Source organism: Pestalotiopsis fici, assembly GCF_000516985.1.
Source record: "Pestalotiopsis fici W106-1 unplaced genomic scaffold PFICI_Scf_12, whole genome shotgun sequence".
In the NCBI taxonomy this organism is placed as follows: Eukaryota; Fungi; Ascomycota; class Sordariomycetes; order Amphisphaeriales; family Sporocadaceae; genus Pestalotiopsis; species Pestalotiopsis fici.
The window spans coordinates 1,819,309-1,837,271 of NW_006917102.1; the positions used below are offsets into that span (position 1 = coordinate 1,819,309).

Genomic DNA, 17,963 nt, shown 5'->3' on the forward strand with positions numbered 1-17,963 from the left:
TTAACTTATTACCATTACCTTGCAGGCGGGGGGAGATGCGACAAGCAACGTCATTGAACGGGATATTGGGAGACCAACAACTGCGTTATTCACCTATCCGACAAGCCCTTGGGGATTCTCTATGCGAGCTTTGCTTTCTTTGTAGCCGGGCACTCGGGAAGGAAGATCGAGATGGCACCTTTCTTGAAAAGCGCGCCGCGCATCAGGCGCATCTCACTCGTGGTGGGAATGTGTCTCGTCGTGGTCTGGACGCTCATCTCAACATGGAATTCCGCGTCGTCATCGTCCAACGGAGGGTTTTTGACGACGCTCTTGGGATCCCGCATGAGCAGCGGTGCAGATGTGCTCAATTACATTGATCCGCTCATTGGGACTGTCAATGGAGGTAAACTGCTCGCAACCATCTTTTCGGTTTTTTTTTTTTGTAGGTCCAATGATTAACTGCCGTCTAGGTCATGTCTTTCCGGGAGCAACTCTTCCATACGGTAAGACGATACTCCGGGTGTTTTTCCAGTTTTGACATGGTTCCTGGTCTGATAACGCGACTTTCAGGTATGGCAAAAGCTGTTGCCGACGTCCGGGGAGGTGAGGCCGCTGCTGGCTTTGTGTCTGATGATTCACTCATACACGGCTTTTCGCACCTGCACGACTCTGGTGAGTCCCTTCCGCTTATTTATCAATCGGCCTCTCACTGACAGGGTCGTTTAAAAAGGAACCGGTGGTGTAAGTTCATGAGACTCACTTATCTTAACGCATATTGACATGGTTCTAGTCACTGTCGCTAGGAAATTTCCCACTTTTCGTGCATCCTGGATGTCCAGAAGATGATTTTCAGCAGTGCCAATATTCCAGGTTTACGAGGGGCGTCGAGAGAAGAAATGGTTCTGTCGAGGCAGCGCCAGGGTACTTCGCAATCGAACTGAACAACTCGGTTCGTGCCGAGATGACAGCTACAAAGCATGCAGCGCTCTATCGATTCAGTTTGCCATCTGTTTCCGAAGTCACTGATGGGAAGCATTTTGTTCCGACAAAACCGATGGTTCTGGTCGATCTTTCGGATTTGGCGGGCAGCAGGTCCGGGGGCTATCTAGAGGTCGATTCGGAAACTGGGAGGGTCACGGGGAATGGCACGTTTCTCCCATCCTTTGGCCGAGGTCACTTTGCTGCTCACTTCTGTGCCGACTTTAGAGGCGCGACCATTCGGAAAACGGGTACCTTTATGGACACGAATGCAAACGATACGGTTCAGGTCCTCGGCGGTGCGAATGGCATTCCAATGTTCAGCACATCGGTGGGTGCCTGGATACACTTTGACAAACTTACCAAGGGCCGACTAATGGCCAGGGTTGGAATTTCATTTCTCTCCATCGAGCAGGCATGCCAGAATGCTGAAGACGAGATCCCATTCTTCGAATTCGGCAAGACAGTACAAGCTGCCGAAAAAGCCTGGGCTGACAAGCTGGCGGTCGTTGAGGTGGACCATTTTGGTGTCGAGAACGACCTCTTAAAGACTTTTTGGTCTGGATTATACCGGGCCCTTTTATCGCCTCAAGACTATACTGGTGAGAACCCACTTTGGGAGTCGAGCGAGCCGTATTTCGACTCTTTCTACTGTATCTGGGATTCGTTTCGGGCACAGCATCCGCTCTTGACCATTATTGATCCCCAAGAACAAACTCGCATGATACGGGCCTTGTTGGACATATACAAGCACGAGGGGTATTTGCCAGACTGCCGTATGAGTTTTGTCCCAGGATATACGCAAGGAGGCTCCAATGCAGATGTTGTTCTTGCCGATGCCTTTGCCAAGAACCTGACGGATGGTGTTGATTGGAATCTAGCCTACGAGGCAGTCATCAAGGATGCCGAGATTGAGCCAAGGGACTGGACGAGTTTAGGTCGCGGCAACATTGAAGCATGGAGGAAATATGGATACATACCAAAAGATGATGTTGACACCAATGGCACCGGGCCAAATACACGGTCCGTCTCCCGCACGGTAGAGTACGCCTATGACGACTTCTCAATTGCCTTGATGGCTAGAGGTCTCGGAAATCCCACCGACGAAAAGAAATATCTGCATAGAAGCAAGAATTGGAAGAACCTCTACAACCCAGCAATGGAGGATCGATACCAGGCCAAGGACGGAACCGTGGTTGAGAGCCCTTTTCAAGGGTTTCTTCAACCCCGCCTGATGAACGGAAGCTTTCTAGCGCAGGACGCACGCCTCTGCAGTCCCATTCACGAACAGCATGTCTGCTACTTTGACACAAGATACGCAACGTATGAGGGCTCTCCATGGCTCTACACCTTTTATGTACCTCAAGATATGGCTTCACTGATTGAGACTCTGGGAGGAAGGGAGCCGTTTATCCAGAGGCTCGAGTACTTTCACTCGTCGGGCATCATCTACATGGGCAACGAGCAAAGCTTTTTGCCAACATTTCAATTCCATTACGGCGGTCGGCCCGGTTTGAGCTCCTATTGGGTGCATCAATACATTCCCAGCCAGTTCAACAGCTCGGTCAATGGCATCCCCGGTAACGATGACTGCGCCATGGGCGCCTTTACGGCTTTTGCCTTTATGGGCTTCTTCCCCGTCGCCGGACAGGACGTCTATCTACTGACGCCGCCACTGTTCCGCGAGGTGAGGCTGAGAACGCCGACGGGCCGGCAGGCCATTATCAGAAATGTTGGGTTCGACCCGACCTACGAGGCGATTTATATACAGAGCGCCAGACTAAATGGGCGGCCGTACACGAGAAACTGGATCAAGCATGACTTTTTCTACAATGGTGGAGTCCTCGAGTTGACGCTGGGCAAGCAGGAGAGTAATTGGGGCACAGCGGATGAGGATTTGCCGCCCAGCTTGTCGACTAATTATGCGGATTTCTAGTTGATGAGCAGTGTACAGGTGTATAGATGTTGTAATCTAGCTTGGTGACTACATAGTCAGTCCAGCTTGACGTGTTATATTATACAGAAGCAAATATACACAGAAATACCATTTGAGACTAACAAGTGTCAATGAGATCGGTCGGCACTTGTCGATTGCGAAATATCCAAAATTAGACGAAACAGTTGATGGTTCATGGAAGAGCGGCTCAAGGTGGCATCTGAAGGGAGGACCTCTGGAAATGGGATGAAAGGATTGACCGACCATCTGACCGGACAAGTCCATGTCCGTAGACCTGGGTTGGAAATGTCCACCTGGGCGTCAAGTGTGTTGGGTTAGCTATATTGACCTGAGCTCCCAGTTCCTTGCACTGCTCAGAATTCTGTCTCGGCCGAAGCTTCAGAAGCAATCGAGATTTCCCGGCATCAACACATGCCCCCAGATCAGCAGATTGTCGTTCCGCCCAAAGGGCAAGCGAGGTCCATCGGTTGGCTAGGTTGTGTACTTGACATGAGTACATCTTTTGAAACCTGACAACTTCTGGGCATTAAAATGGGGAGGGGAAATACAGAATGACAACTCCTCGGAGAACAACCAAGCCACTTTGATCTCGCAGGCAAAGACTGGGCGGCGGAGCGTTGGAACGTTTATTTTTAGTGTGGAGTATGTATATTGGCGTGAGAGGGAGAAGAATCCACCATGGAAACATTCTATAACAGCTTGGCAATCTCATGACCCTGTCGGGGGCGTGTTTCTTTACCCAATGCCAATGTTAGACGAAAAGCGGCAATTTCCGCTTGATGCTTTCCCGCTGTGGCGGGCAAGACGACCCGGGGAAAGGTTACTACTGAGTGTGATTGTGCGTGTGTGTGCTTGTGGGAGCGCATAACCTACGCGAGGCACGGCATTTGAATGACGATCAAACAGAATCAGCCAAGCCAAATACCACCTGAGTTCTGGGGTTGCCCCCTGTTAACCATGGTGGTTGGTTGGGACAGGTAACCCAGCGCGAAAAGGGACGAAGAAAAAGCCTTGGCTATACCCCAAGAGCCCTCCCAGAGTTCCCAAGCTGAACCCCCCCCCCCGACTTGTACGCTAGCGTAACCGCGGATTGCAACTGTGATCCTCTGATCGACTGCAACCGCACAGAGGATTGATTACGCACGCAAAGTTGCAGGATGCGCTGATCTTCTCTTGTTAATATCAAAGTCTAATTTCTCTTCCTTGGATATAGACGAGTCTAGCGTTCAATACTAGTCCGGTCTGGAATCATAGTCCCAAGACTTGATGGAATCTGGAAGCAAGATTGTTTCTCACGATCAATCATCTATGTGCGGGACCTTGCCGTCTTTGAAACAGTGGAGTCTTCCACAGAGCAAACCGATGCAACGCGACGAGAGTTTCGTTTGAGCTATTTGGGAATCTTGAGACTTGTATAGACAAAGAGAAGCAGGAAATCAATTCTCATTCTCAACCACCATCATAAAAAATACCCACCAGATGAAATTACAGATGACTAGGCCTGCGTAACCAAATAGACCGTGAACTATAAGACTAATGGCATTATACTTTGGATACGACCCATGACTATAATGAGTCTTGGTATGTATTTTCAGCAAAGGCGGTCCATCTCTTTTTCTATGGTGATTGCTTTTGAAGGAGGAAAGACTCCTCATTCAATTCATTCACCTCACTAAATGAATTTCCCAACATTGACGGACGTGAGTTTGAAGCAAGAGGTGAGGGTGTGAGCGGTTGTTCGACGGCTGCACACTGCAAAGCATTGACATCCATCTCGGAATACCCGCCAGTTATGGCGCCAATATAATGCAATAGGCACCAGAAAATAAAGGCTTCCTCATTCATGACTGAGTTGTCTGAAGTCCTTGTCTGCCAAGTTATCGATATGGCACCGGATTCCTGCTCATCCATTGTGTAGGCAGTCAAAGTCACCTGTCGTCTGAATAGGCGACATGTCCACAGTCGCTGGCGTCAGGGCGCTTGCAGCTCGAGCCCGGTTGACTTGCAGGGGTGTCGATGCACTACGGAAAATTCCCCCGGGGCACTTCCACTTGGTTGAACACATGGTTCTTCTGTACGCTAGGTACAAAGCTGATGCTCGGTAGTCCACCACTAAAATTAACCTTGAATCCAAAACTGTTTGAAGTTCCATTCTCGACTCTTTATGGTCCAGCGCTATTCTCTTCTCTTTCCTTTTTTATGGGTCGCCGGAGTATTCGAAACGCCATACCCTCGCAACTCGTTGGAAGTCTTGCTATTGAATGGATGAATGAAAGAGTGTGGCGTTACGCCATTTACAACCAGGCCTCGCTAGATGCGTGTGCTATGGAGAGTGCGTGCAAGATGGTCACCATCAGGAGAGATTCGACGGGAGAACCACAGGACCAGCAATGTCCAAGTGAACAGGTCAACGACATGTCTTGTGAGCGACAAAGTTTCCATCGACCATCGAGAGGGATACTGAGCCTGGACAATACTTTCTCTCCAGTGTCCACCAGTCGCGTGGTTCCCTTGCCGAACCTGATGTTGCACCACAGAAAAAACCGGGCTCTACTTACATCTATTCTCAGCTTGTCTCGATCGTCCGTGATTCCCAGAACGACATATCTCATGAACCATCGTTTTACAAGATCACACCGGGCTGGGCAAAGTCGGTGCCAAAAAAGAACGACGAGATCCCACATCCCGATGCTGCCATCGCCCAGTCCAACCCACTGTCTGGTGACATGACTGGTTGTGGACACTCTTGGCAGCCTCCATCGCTGTATCAGACACTACTTGGCAACGGCCCACTGCCCACACATCCCTGATATCCACTCGACTGCCTGTGGTATTGTATTGTACGACAACATCGCTTCCCATGTGGCGGAAAACCCAGGCGGCGGCTCCAGATTTTTTCTTCTTCCACTGGAGAGGAGGAGGAGCAATGTCCGTTGTTCTGTTTGGGGCCTTGTGGATTGCTTCTTGGCTCAGACTTGGTCCGTGAACAAAACTTGTCTCGTGCTTGCTCTCTTGGTGTTATAAGACATAATGCAGGTCTCAACCACCCCTATGTATATTCTCTTGTTGGACAGTTCGAGTGTGGTTCGTTGAAAGTGTGGTTGGTTTTTTTGTTTTCTCATCTTCTTCTTACCTCCGACTATTTTCTTTCCCAGTAGAACTGTGGCTCGCGCCCTGGTGGCCATTTGTTTACTACTTCTTTCCGCTAATTCAACCTAATCCTCTTCATACACATACACATACAATGTCGCAATACTCTTGTCCAGTATCTGGGGCTGCCGGGGGCCATTGCCCGGCAGGCAAGGCTGGTGGTAGTGTGCGAGGTAGTCAAATGGGTCCCAGAGGATGTTCATTTTCGGGTTTTGCTCAGCCTGGCGATGTACGGGCGGCCTTCAATGTAAGAATATGAGTCGATGCGACCGAGGTGACACTGCTAATTTGTTACTCAGATCCCCAATGGCATTGATACAGATGATTGGTTACGGATGAGGTAAGACGGCAATATGAGAGGGAGACATGAGAAGAACTCTTACTAAACACCTTCAACAGGGAACGAAAGGCCATCAACGAGATTCTCTACTCGAATACACCGGCGAACCGAGAACTCAACCAGACCAAGGACATTGACTCATTAACTGCGAATGAGCAAGATCTTCTGGCAGTGGCACTAGGAGCACCTGCCCGTCAGGTGCTGTTGAGAGCCGAGGAGATCGGACCCAAGACTGGCTGGCGTGATGGCTTCCTGAGCGCAGAGTACGGCTTTGTACCTCCTGATATGGAAGAGGCAGTCTCAGCCCTGGCCAACTCGCCCGGTCGGGTGTGGAGCGATCTGTGCGAAAGGATGCCAGGAACCATCTCTCGTGGCCGTTTCCGTGAGGCCGCTGCTGCCATACCCGTTGTCGAGGGAACCGAAGACGTCATCCCTGATGCTGCACTATGGGCAGCTCTAGTCGCCTTGGGTCTTCTCTGCTCGTTGTACAGATATGAAGAAAAGCATGATGGGCACGAAGGAGTCAGCATTCACTCAGGTCCCAAGAGTGGACTCATGGGAGACTGGGGTGAAGATGTGCTTGAGGAGGTCAAGGGTCTTCCCCGGAGTATCGGCCTACCTTATGTACAGATCTGCAAACGCATGGGAAGACCCATCCCCCATTTGACGTTTGTGGACCAGAGCAGCTACAACGTCACGGTCAAGGACCCAAAGTCCAAGTTCCCATATGTGGGACGATTCGACAACACTGACCTGCGCTGGGCCATGTTTGGCGACCAAGCAGAGCGCGCTTTTCTCAAGGGTGTTGCCGATACCAGTGGTAAGTGATACCTCTTATGAATTCATCGACCCCTTTACTGATCTCAATAAAAAGCTTCATTCCAGCATGGACCGGATGCCATCGCGGCTTGCCAAGAAGCCGTCATGAAGAGGGATGTCGAGGGTCTCCTCCGCGAAATGATCAGGTTGAAGGAGATCCTGGAGCTCATGCCAAACGCCTTTCACTCAATTTCGCCCAACCCTAATTCTGGCGAGAACTACGTTTCCGGAGACGAATGGGTCAGATGGGCCAAGTTCTCTGCGCCACTTTCAAAGAGATGCCCGGCTTCGTCGGGTCTGCAATTTCCGCCCTATCTGGTCATGGACGCATTCCTCGGCCGCAAAAAGTATGATTCCTTCTTGGGTGCCGAGGGTCTTCATCTCAGAGCGTGGTCTCCGTCAAACATGAGAGCCTTCATCGCTGCCATTGAGTATCACTACCGGATCCCAGAGTTTGTGGCACAGTCAAACGACCCTAGATTGCATGGTGTGCTAGACGGCATTGTCGAAGCCTACACAGGCGAAAGAGGCTTCATGGTAAGCAAGACGTTGCATAATCTCTAAATTCAAGAGTACTAACTTTTGCAGGGTGTCCACCGCTACAAGGTCTTTGGTATACTTGAAATCGCTGCAAAGACGGGCCGGACCGAGACAAATGGAAATTCGGGCCAGAGTGGCGTCAGGATGCGGCCGTGGGAAGAAACACACAAGCAATTCTCCGAGGCCATGAAGGAGAGACTGGAGCCGTACCGTGGCAAGATGCTCGGTGAGCCTCACGAGATTCGGGGCACTTTTGAAGAATGCCGCTTCCGCTCCAGGATCCTCAGTCGCAACTTTGTCGACAATGATCCCAAGAGGTCGATTGCGAGAGTCACTTTGGATCTCCGCGATACTGGCGTCACCTTCCAGCCTGGCGACAGACTAGCTATCATGCCGCTCAATAGTTGGGAGGAATGCGCAAAGGTTGCCCTGGCTTTGGGCCTTGAGGAGATGCTCGATGTGCCGGTACAGCTCAACCCAAAGTGGAGCAGGTTTGCTGAGCACCTGGGATCAGTGTCGCGAGAAGCTGCGCCCAAACTTGCCGTTCGCGACATCATCCGACGGGGCCACCTAGCACCTCTAACCAGAGATCTCGTCCTCAAGGTCCACTCCATGCTCAAAGCATCATCGACGGTAGTCTTGCAGGTCCTCGCAACCAACGAATGGCCCGTCAGAGGATCTCTTGGCGATTTGCTACAATCAGCTGTGGTTGATACGCCTTCGCAGATCTGGGATCAAGCCTTTGACTTGTCCCACAACCTCGCATGGCTTGCCGACCTTGTCGAAGTGGAAGTTCCCAGAACCTACTCAATCTCAAGCTATCCCGAAGAATTTCTGCCCAGCACCCTAGACCTTACCATTTCAAGAGCCGAGTACGACCTTTGCGACACCTTTGCCAATAACATTCCCACTGTCAGAAGTGGCGTCAGCAGTGGCTTTCTCAACCCTTCACTGGCCTCGAGTGAAGACGCGATGCCAGCCGAGGAAGACCTCCTCATCGGCCTGTCGCGCCCGGTAAGCTTCCAGCTTCCCCTGGACGGCGCTGCACCCTGTGCCTTCTTCGCTGGAGGCAGTGGCATTGCGCCCTTTAGAAGTTTCTGGCAGAAGCGATTTGCTGATGGCAGCATTGGCCGCAACATTCTTTACTTGGGAGTGCAATCCCGAGAGAAGTTTTGTTATGAAGAAGAGCTCCGAGAGCTTGTTCAAACTGGAAACATGGAGATTCACACGGCCTTCTCGCGTGACTCTCGGGGCCTTGCATTCGACAGATACTCGCGGCAGCTTCTGGAAAAGCATACTCCGCCTCGTTATATCGACGCACTCATCGTGGAGCAAGGCGATACTGTATGTGATCTTGTAATGAGCAAAAAGCAGGGCGGGTTGGGTGGCTACATTTACATCTGCGGCTCCGTGTCCGTCTTTGATTCGGTCATGGCTGGCATCCGCAAAGCCATTTACGATCACCGCAGTGCCACCATGGAATCTAGCGATGCCATCCTCGCTACAGCTTTTGCCGAGCGCCGATTCATGCTGGATGTTTTCATGACTCCAAAGCCTCTTCCCTGCAATCTGCCCACCATTCCTCAATCAGAATTGGCACTGCACACTGGGCATCGTCCCAACACTGCTGTCTGGATCGGGGTTCATGGCAAAGTCTACGATGTCACCGACTTTGCACCAATTCACCCTGGTGGCGTACTAATCATCCGCTCCAATGCAGGCGTGGACTGCTCGCAGTCTTTCGACAATCTTGCCCATACAAACAACCCCGAGGTTGCCAGTCTTTTGACCAAATACTTTATCGGCAACCTCACACCAAAGCCCGACTATCATGCAAGCGAAGACCTCAATAGTCTTTATGATATGTGGAAAGAATATCTTCACACTGTGGTCGAGACGCTGGTCGCTCAGCAATTTGAAATGAATCGATTCATGGGCTCCGACATGGGAACACCCATTGATGCAGACAATTGGTGGTTCCAGAACAGCCTTCGGGGCATTGATCTGATCAATATCAAGGGAATTCGTTCATTCTACCAGTACCAGTCGAGGCTTTTGCAAGGTGGATTCTCGGCCATGTTTGGTCCTCAGTTCCAAGAGCTGATACTGAAGCTCTCTTTTGCTCTAGCCAACACATCAATGGATGGAGCACACGCGAAACTTCCTGACGTTCTCGGCGTTGTTGCCAGAGCAAAGACGTCGGAGCATGCAGTCAAGATTTCCAGACAGGTCGCACAGATTGGTGAGTTTGTGCGCGATGCCGGCGGTGCTCGTTTCCACGAACGCGGCATCATTGCCTATGCAAGCAAGTCGGTGCAGCTGGACATGGCACTTCTTGAGGATATTCGGCAAGAGGCTTGCTACGGCATGGATGCCCTAGAGAGTCTGGCCGATGTGGACTACACAGAGGAGCAGACCTTGACCACGCTGTGCACATTCTTGATGCAGATATTGGAGCGTATGGCCAAGCGGCTCGAAGTTTTCTACTCCAACCTTGCCCAGCACACCATTGTTCAGCCGGCCATTGAGCGCAACCCAGCCAGGACTCGTTGGCATATTCTGCGCCAGAGGATCCGCGATGGCTCATTCTTTATTCTGACTCAGAGCACAGTCATGGGTTCAGCGCCATCGTATATCCCAGAAAAGGCACAGAATACTGTCGATTTCGACCGCGTCATGTCGCATATCCAGCAGACGTTAGCGGAATCACCGCAGGCTCAGCCGGCCATGACACGTAACCCTCCCACATTGAATCAGATGCACATTCAACGTACAGAGGCTCCCAAGAATGGTGCTTCTGCGCTCGAGTCGCACCACAATGGTACCGCGCTCCGCAACATGTCTTCGTTTGTCAACAAGAACATGAAGGCCATTCGACGTCTCAGCAAGCTACCTCCAATGCCGGCAAATTTTGATCTCATGGCAAGAACGCCACTGCCTGCACTACCTGGCGGGACAATCACGCCGCCGCTGAGCAGATCATCTAGTCGTTCTCCCACCCGGGGCATGACGGGTCAGCACGGGGGCGGGCTGTACATCAAAGGCATGCCATCGAATCCAAATTACTCGCCTCCCCTAGCCCAAGGCTACGGCCACATGGGCGGTGGCGGCGGCGGCGCAATAGTACCGCAGCACGCTATGCTACCAAACGGTCGTCTCCCACCCACGCCGCCGCTCGATGCCGCTGCCGCCATTGGTTCCATGATGGGCAAGCTCAACGTCCGCTCCCGGGCGTCGTCAACCCGGGCCCCGTCGCCGGTGAGCTTGAGCGGTGGTTACCGTCCCAGCATGGAGGAGCGGGCCAAACTCATGCACATGCGGCAAATGTCGCAGCCGTCAATGATGCAGCCGCCGCAGCACCGCGCAAGATCATCAACAAGTGGCTCTTTGAGGTCATTTAAGTTGTCACAGAGGATTGGCCAAGGTCAGGCCGAGGCAAAGATCGCACCGACGTTCTGATGAACTCGAAAATAGATGGGGAAGGAAGCTGTACATTACAGGTCATGGTGACTGTTTGAGTATCAGTTGAGGATTCGTTCGTTTATATTATACCCTACTATCTATGTATTGCTTTGGTGTTGGGAGTCGGATCAGTTTGAAAGAAAAGAAAAAAGTATTATCATGAATATTAGATTTGTTATCGACCATCTTTCCAGTGACGTGTTGCGAGACTGACAAGTAAGAGACGGGGGTATCCTATCGCGACGATATAGACACTATAGTATAACCTGGACCCCAACCGGCAAAACCCCGGCGACCCCAAACTGTAGCACGTCACGCCATTTTTTGACTTTGGGCGCGCGCCTTTTGGAATTTTTTTTTGCTTCGACCTCCCGGCGAAACAGACGGAGCAAAGCTGTTCCTGCTTCCGCAAGCATCGCCGCTGTATTAATCCATTCCGAACAACTCGAACCAAGAGGTAAGTCGCATTTCACCAAAAAGATCCTCTCTTCTCATCACGAGCACGATCCCATCAGCAATCACAGCATTCAGCCACATTACCATGATTTTCCTCCAAGGACCGTCCCCGAACCCCTTCGCATCACTTCCATCACACAACTCGGCGAACAGAAAATGGAGTCGCGTCTTTCTCCCTTCTGTCGCGAGATTTTGTACCTTAGCGCTTCAGCCAATATCAATTAAAAAAAAAATTTCCCTGCCAGGAACAAAACACTCATCACCCCCTTCCGCTTCTACAGCGAAAATGTTTCCAAGTGTCAATGATGGCGCGCATGATTGAGACTGTTGCAACATGACGAGATACTCACACATAATTCAGTAGGCAAGGTTCGAATCACGCCACTATCCAACGATCCATTTACCACAGGCCTCGAGACCGTTCGACTCGACTACGAATGTGCGACGCGACGCGACGCAACAGTCTCTTGTATAATATTTGAGCAATCGCATCCCTGCTCGTCATCGGAGCACTCAACACCCATCAAGGGTCGACTTCGCAATACAGAGTTTTGGGTTGCCTGACCATCCCCGCATGCAAAGTGTCAATCTTGGCCGCCCCGTCCGACTGCCGGCCCGCCATTGCACGTTTCCCCTTACGAATCATCAGATATCGCGCGCAACATGCCGGATATAGATCCCCTTCTCGAGAAGCAGGAGCCAGTGCCGGATGAGGTAGGAACCGACGCAGATGTGGTAATGCAATCGTACCCTTCGCCGACCGTCGAGGGACAGGACAATGGCGCCTTCTACCAGACGACGCCCCGCCAAGAGCACCAGCACCAGACAGACCTGGGCGTACATCATCAAGAGGACGAACACGGTCAGCTCACAGAACCCACGAGTCCGCGCCAGGCGGAAGAACGAAATGCCATTACCAGCACCGAGGAGCTGCAGCTTGCTGCGCAGCTAAGTCAGGGTCTTGCGCATGAACTTCCATTGATGGACTCGGAAGACTCGAATTTGCAGCATGTCATGGCCGAACATGACCTAGAGCAGCACGAGCAGGGTCTTCAACACGAACAGAGCCTTCAGCACGAACAAGGCTTACAACACGAACAGGCTTTGCAAGACGAACAAGGTCTACAACATGACCAGGCTTTACAACATGACCAGAGTCTGCAACATGATCATGGCTTACAACACGAACAGGGCCTACAGCACGAAGATGGACTTCCGCACGATCAAGGCCTTCAGCATGAGCAAGACCTACATCACCAACACCAACATCAGGAAGATCAATTAACTAATGGTCACGAACACCTGCACCACGGTGATTTGCAGCAACATGACGGTCTACAGCAGCATCATGATGGCTTGCCGCACCCGAACGAGCACGTCCAGGAACACATGCACGACCAGATGCACGATCACATTGGTGAACATGACCCAAATCTAGCTCACGCACAACACGATCAACACATGCAACACGAGCACCTCCAGCAGGGCCAGCCGCAGCAACAACAGGACATGCAGCACCAGTACATCCCTGATCAGCACCATCAGCCGCACTTGCAGCCAGCTGCTCCCATGGACTCCATGGTACCTCAGTTCCCAATGCCCGACAACAATGTGCCGCCCAGGAAGCGATCCAAAGTCTCCCGAGCTTGTGACGAGTGTCGCCGCAAAAAAGTCAAGTGCGATGCTCCATCAGAAACTGGCGAGGAACCTTGCTCGAATTGTCGTCGCTCAAATATGCGTTGCTTATTCAGTAGGATTCCCCAGAAACGTGGACCTAGCAAGGGGTATATCAAGGAGTTGGCCGACCGTATCCACTCCATCGAGGGCAAATTGGCCAGTGAAGGTGCAAATGCTGATTTGAGCGAGTTGCTGAATGGTTCTCGAAGGGACTCGGGCGATCTGTTCCAGAGTGATTCAAGTACCCGGAAGCGGCCCTATTCAACCATTTCAGGGGCGGATTTTGGCACGCCAACGCCTCCTAGCCAGTATAACGCCGAGTCTAGATATAGGCCTTCTTACTCTGCAAATGGACTGGCCCCGACTCCAATTGCTGCAAAGCCTGACGGCGATACCCCGTCGCGCCCAGCGGCCGTAATGGACGGCATGGATCTCGATCTCAACCAGATGGAACCAGTCAGGGAGATTGACGAAACCATCTTTGCGGCGTAAGTGCTCAGACTGCTAGTCAGCGTACCCTCTTGGCTAACTCTCGATAGATACCTCACCTTGGTTCACCCTTACTTCCCGGTGCTGGTCGCCAACAAGTCGAGGCTGGAGGCACAACTAGTTCAATGTGCCCCCATCTTACGTGATGCCTTTACTACAGCCCTACAGGGAACGATTGAGTCTTTTCCATCGTTCAGTCTCGATGGTGGCGCCCGTGACGCGCTCACAAGGGCATACCGCTCGCTTACGGAATGGGAGTTGGATGCGTCGCCTCGCTCTCGGGTTTCCGATCTTGTGCACCTCCAAACTCTAATCTTGATTGTGATCTCAACTGACAATTACGGCCCAAGCTCCTTGAAAGGAGAGCAGGGAAGTCCCTCGAAACCCATGACCCTCGGTCGGGCAGTCGGTCTAGCCAACACCCTCCGGTTACACGTTGCCCAAGTCAACAACAATGTCGATGGTGTTCTCGACACAGATTCGGACGACAATGTGGCGATTCGGGCCTGGTGGTCTCTAATCATGCTCGATCGCTGGAACGCCATTTCTACTGCGAGCACAATGTACATTCCCAATGACAGCGTCGTCATCCTGCCCATTCTCAAGGACTTGCTCGGCGAAAATGTTTACCACCATGTGCGACTGTGTAATATCATTGGCCACTTTGTTCCAGTTGCTCTTGCACCTCCAAAGACAATGACCTTTGAATCCGGCGCGGCTCCACTGCTGAGCTCCTTCTTCAACTTGTCCATGGAGCTATTCCGGGAAGTTTTACCTTCGACCATTACGCCAAGCACTCATCCTGTCCTTCATTTCATCTATTGGCATTGCAGACTTTTGGCGTATCTCTTTCAGACCAACTCCAAATCCAGCGATATCATGTGGCCATGCAAGGAACTAGCGGGTCTCTTGATTGGCAATCCTCAGCTGCTCAACCCTCTGAATCACCACTTCTTCTGCTTGACGTCTCTGACCTTGTTGGAGTTGACCAAGGTGGAAGCTGAGCGCGAGGCAGCCAACGCCCTACTGAAAGAACTATCCGAAATTGCCGTGGCCGCTTCCAACTGGGATGACATGATTCGGGACCGCATCTCTGAGCACATACGACCTTCTACATCTCATGCGGCTATAGAGGCTACTGCCAGTCAGAGTCTTCAGCACCTGGCTGACCTTGCCACTGCCACCGAGATGGAGCCCGTCAAACCCGAAAAAGACAACACATTGCGTACCAGCGATAGTTATGAGCACATGGGCTTTGATCCGCGAGAGCTCATCCGCACCGGTTATCTCAGCGTGCTCACATCTCGGCCGCTACGATAAAAACTATTTCAGGAAATCCTCTCGGACTTTGCAGGGTGTCTATTCAGTTGAACTCTAGGGCGACGAGCAAATCAGAGTTCAGAAGGCGTGGGGCCAATCCACAAAGGGCCATCTGTATCTTCAATTTGTATTGCCTAGAGCATGGTTATTTCCATGCATTTGCCCTGGCCACTTGGCTTTTGAGCATTGCTTATAACTTGGATGAGCATCATCTTTGTAACACAACACAACACAACCCTTCTCTTTCATGATTTGGCGTTTGTAAAAAAAAATAAAAAATAGAAAAGTAGGGACGGCGAATGGGTGGATGACTAACGGTGGACGAGGAAGCCTATGAATGATCACGTGTATACTAGTAGAATATTCATAATAACAGAGACTAATCTGGGTGGATTAGTATTAAGTCGTTGAAGAGGATTCTTGAGTATTTGCAAGCTTTTCTGTACCATGGTGTGCTAATATCGTCACTACTGCACATGTTCTTGCCTGGAGGCCATCTCATTTACCTCATTGAGTAGTACTGTCGTTGTCCATTATAAGGCTGCTGTTGCATATTCCTTCTCTTTCAAAACGCGAGCTATGACACTTATTAGGTCTTTCACATACCCAAGAGAAAGGTCACATCCGAGTTAATCTGTGGAGAAGAGTACAAATAAATGATTGAATGGTGCACTCTCATTACTAAGTATTATTCAAGAGAATGAAAGATGATATTTGATACAGACAAACGGAAAAAGAAAATTGTCCAAGTTGGCACATGTAAATACAACAAGACGTCCTCGGCGGGAAAAGCCTTTTCCAGACCCAAAGGGAAAAAAGAAAAGAGAGCAGGCAGAGAAATAATATTAGTTCCAATGTGCGCTTGACGGCTAATCAATGGCAGATTGTTTTGTCTGATCACGACCCTACGACAACAAGGCCTCATAATGCAATTTGAAGTATAAAATCCTCAAGGCCGTCAGCGGTGTTGTTGACCCTTCGGGGGCAACCTCGCCGAAGGGCCGACGGCCAATTATTTTTTTGGGGTTTGCATGGATCGGCGACAAGTCGTGGGTTCGAAATCTATTTGTGTTGGTGTTTTTTTAACTCACTTATTTTTTTGATTTCATTTTTCCAAGGTGGTCATTAATTTCATCATTACTCTCATTGCCATTGTCATTGTGACTTTCTTTCCATTGGTATCAAGACATGGAACCATCATATTTATTGATGCCGTAAAAGAACCCGGCAGTGAATCGGGTTGACCTTTTTTGGTGATTTCGCATCACCGCCGACGCGGTTGCTGGGACAGCCATTGTCTCTTTTGCAGGTTGTTCACACACATAGCTTTCTTAATCAACCGCCAAGGTAGCGAACCATGACTTCCAGCATCTTGTCTGTTGGGCATGTGTGTGCCTTTTGTTGTCATGATCAATGTAATCATAACATTGGTTGCAAGTAAAATCTATATCAACATTCTAAAGTGTCACAAGTGCCATGAATAGTGATTGAACCCCCTTATTCACTCTAGGGAGCTCGCTCTTGGGTGTCTTTCACCATTCAAAGCTGCAGTATGGCATCCAGCCTTGTTGTCCAAGGAGCATTGTGATCACTTTCCATCACCCACGCTCGCATTTGTGGGAGTGTGAATCTTTCCTTAGCGTCTTTCATCTATGCGCATACAAAAATTTATGGGGGTCAAGATTCCATCTCTGTGTCCGTGATAAGGAAAGAAGATTACAGTGACTGTAATGTTGGGCTTGCTGGGAGACAATAACGGTCGAGGGAAGCAACAAGATTGATGTCAACGTTCTCTGGGAAAAGAATTGGGACAATGACAAATTTGAAAAATGAATTCTTTCATGTATGATATACGATATACGATGAGAGAAGCAATTTCGAAACAAATTCCCTCGCGTGCAAATGGGATCTCTTGGATAAAAATCATTTCGAGAGAACGCCTTTCGCATATCACCATGAATTGCGTCGCAAGAACGGGATCTCGAAACAAAATCCCGGACATTCGAGCGTGATTCACGGCATGCGGTCCCCATATATAAGAATAAAACAAAAAGGACCTGTCATTTTTGGATTCACAGAATCTCTCTTTGCGTAATGACAGGTCACACAGCGCACGAAACCCAACCGTGTTACTCTCTTCCGCCCATCTCCACAGACCATAGCAGCAAGAATATCGTTTGAAATTCGTGAAATACACAATGAACTCGGTAATACCGTTGCTCCTTGCCCTCCTTGTTGCAGCTTGCTGGGCCTCCACCACCGCCCATGAAAAGGCACTCCCGTCTCCCTTTCATCTTTCTGTAAGTTCTTTTGTGCATCGCCAAAAGCCCCCCAACACTGCGAGACAACAAGGCAAGTCCCGCTGACCAAACTGGTTTCCTCACTCCTACAGCTTTATAGCAACTATAGCCGAGTTGTTATTCGCGAAATGGTCCGCATTGTACCATGGCAGGGCTGCTGGGCAGACGAGTGCATACCAGGCTATACCGACTGCGGCCCGGGTTGCGAGTGCTTTGAGCTGTACATGGGGTATTATTGCATATAATCTAGGTGAGCTTTACAGAAGTTGATCGATCATGTTTACGGGAGAAAGCTAAGTAGATGAAAACAAGGACCTCGTTCCAGTTATTTGAAAATAAGAGGTGGGTATACATGAAAGACTGGGAGCCAAACGACACAGTCTATGGCTCATTTGTGGATAAAATGATACTTTGTATGCTACACGAGAGATAGTAAGAAACTCTTTGAATTCATCATCATTAGCCCAATAAATAATGATCTTGTGTTTGGAAC

The 17,963-nt window shown here is 50.4% G+C and overlaps 3 protein-coding genes across 3 annotated transcripts; all 3 read left to right on the plus strand.

The window, feature by feature from the left end:
- Nucleotides 1–171: 171 nt before the first annotated feature.
- PFICI_14298 (uncharacterized protein) lies at nucleotides 172–2,896 on the plus strand (the record flags this gene model as incomplete). The annotated part of the gene is made up of 5 exons (XM_007842879.1): nucleotides 172–385; nucleotides 453–485; nucleotides 553–654; nucleotides 713–723; nucleotides 773–2,896. The coding sequence occupies 5 exons, from the start codon at nucleotides 172–174 to the stop codon at nucleotides 2,894–2,896; spliced, it is 2,484 nt and encodes an 827-aa protein (XP_007841070.1).
- A 3,265-nt stretch (nucleotides 2,897–6,161) lies between these two features.
- Nucleotides 6,162–11,225, plus strand: PFICI_14299 (uncharacterized protein; the record flags this gene model as incomplete). Its single annotated transcript, XM_007842880.1, has 5 exons — nucleotides 6,162–6,314; nucleotides 6,367–6,407; nucleotides 6,467–7,227; nucleotides 7,282–7,763; nucleotides 7,815–11,225. 5 exons carry the CDS (start codon nucleotides 6,162–6,164, stop codon nucleotides 11,223–11,225), a joined length of 4,848 nt encoding a protein of 1,615 aa, XP_007841071.1.
- A 1,122-nt stretch (nucleotides 11,226–12,347) lies between these two features.
- Nucleotides 12,348–15,170, plus strand: PFICI_14300 (uncharacterized protein; the record flags this gene model as incomplete). The annotated part of the gene is made up of 2 exons (XM_007842881.1): nucleotides 12,348–13,849; nucleotides 13,901–15,170. 2 exons carry the CDS (start codon nucleotides 12,348–12,350, stop codon nucleotides 15,168–15,170), a joined length of 2,772 nt encoding a protein of 923 aa, XP_007841072.1.
- Between the last annotated feature and the right edge of the window lie 2,793 nt (nucleotides 15,171–17,963).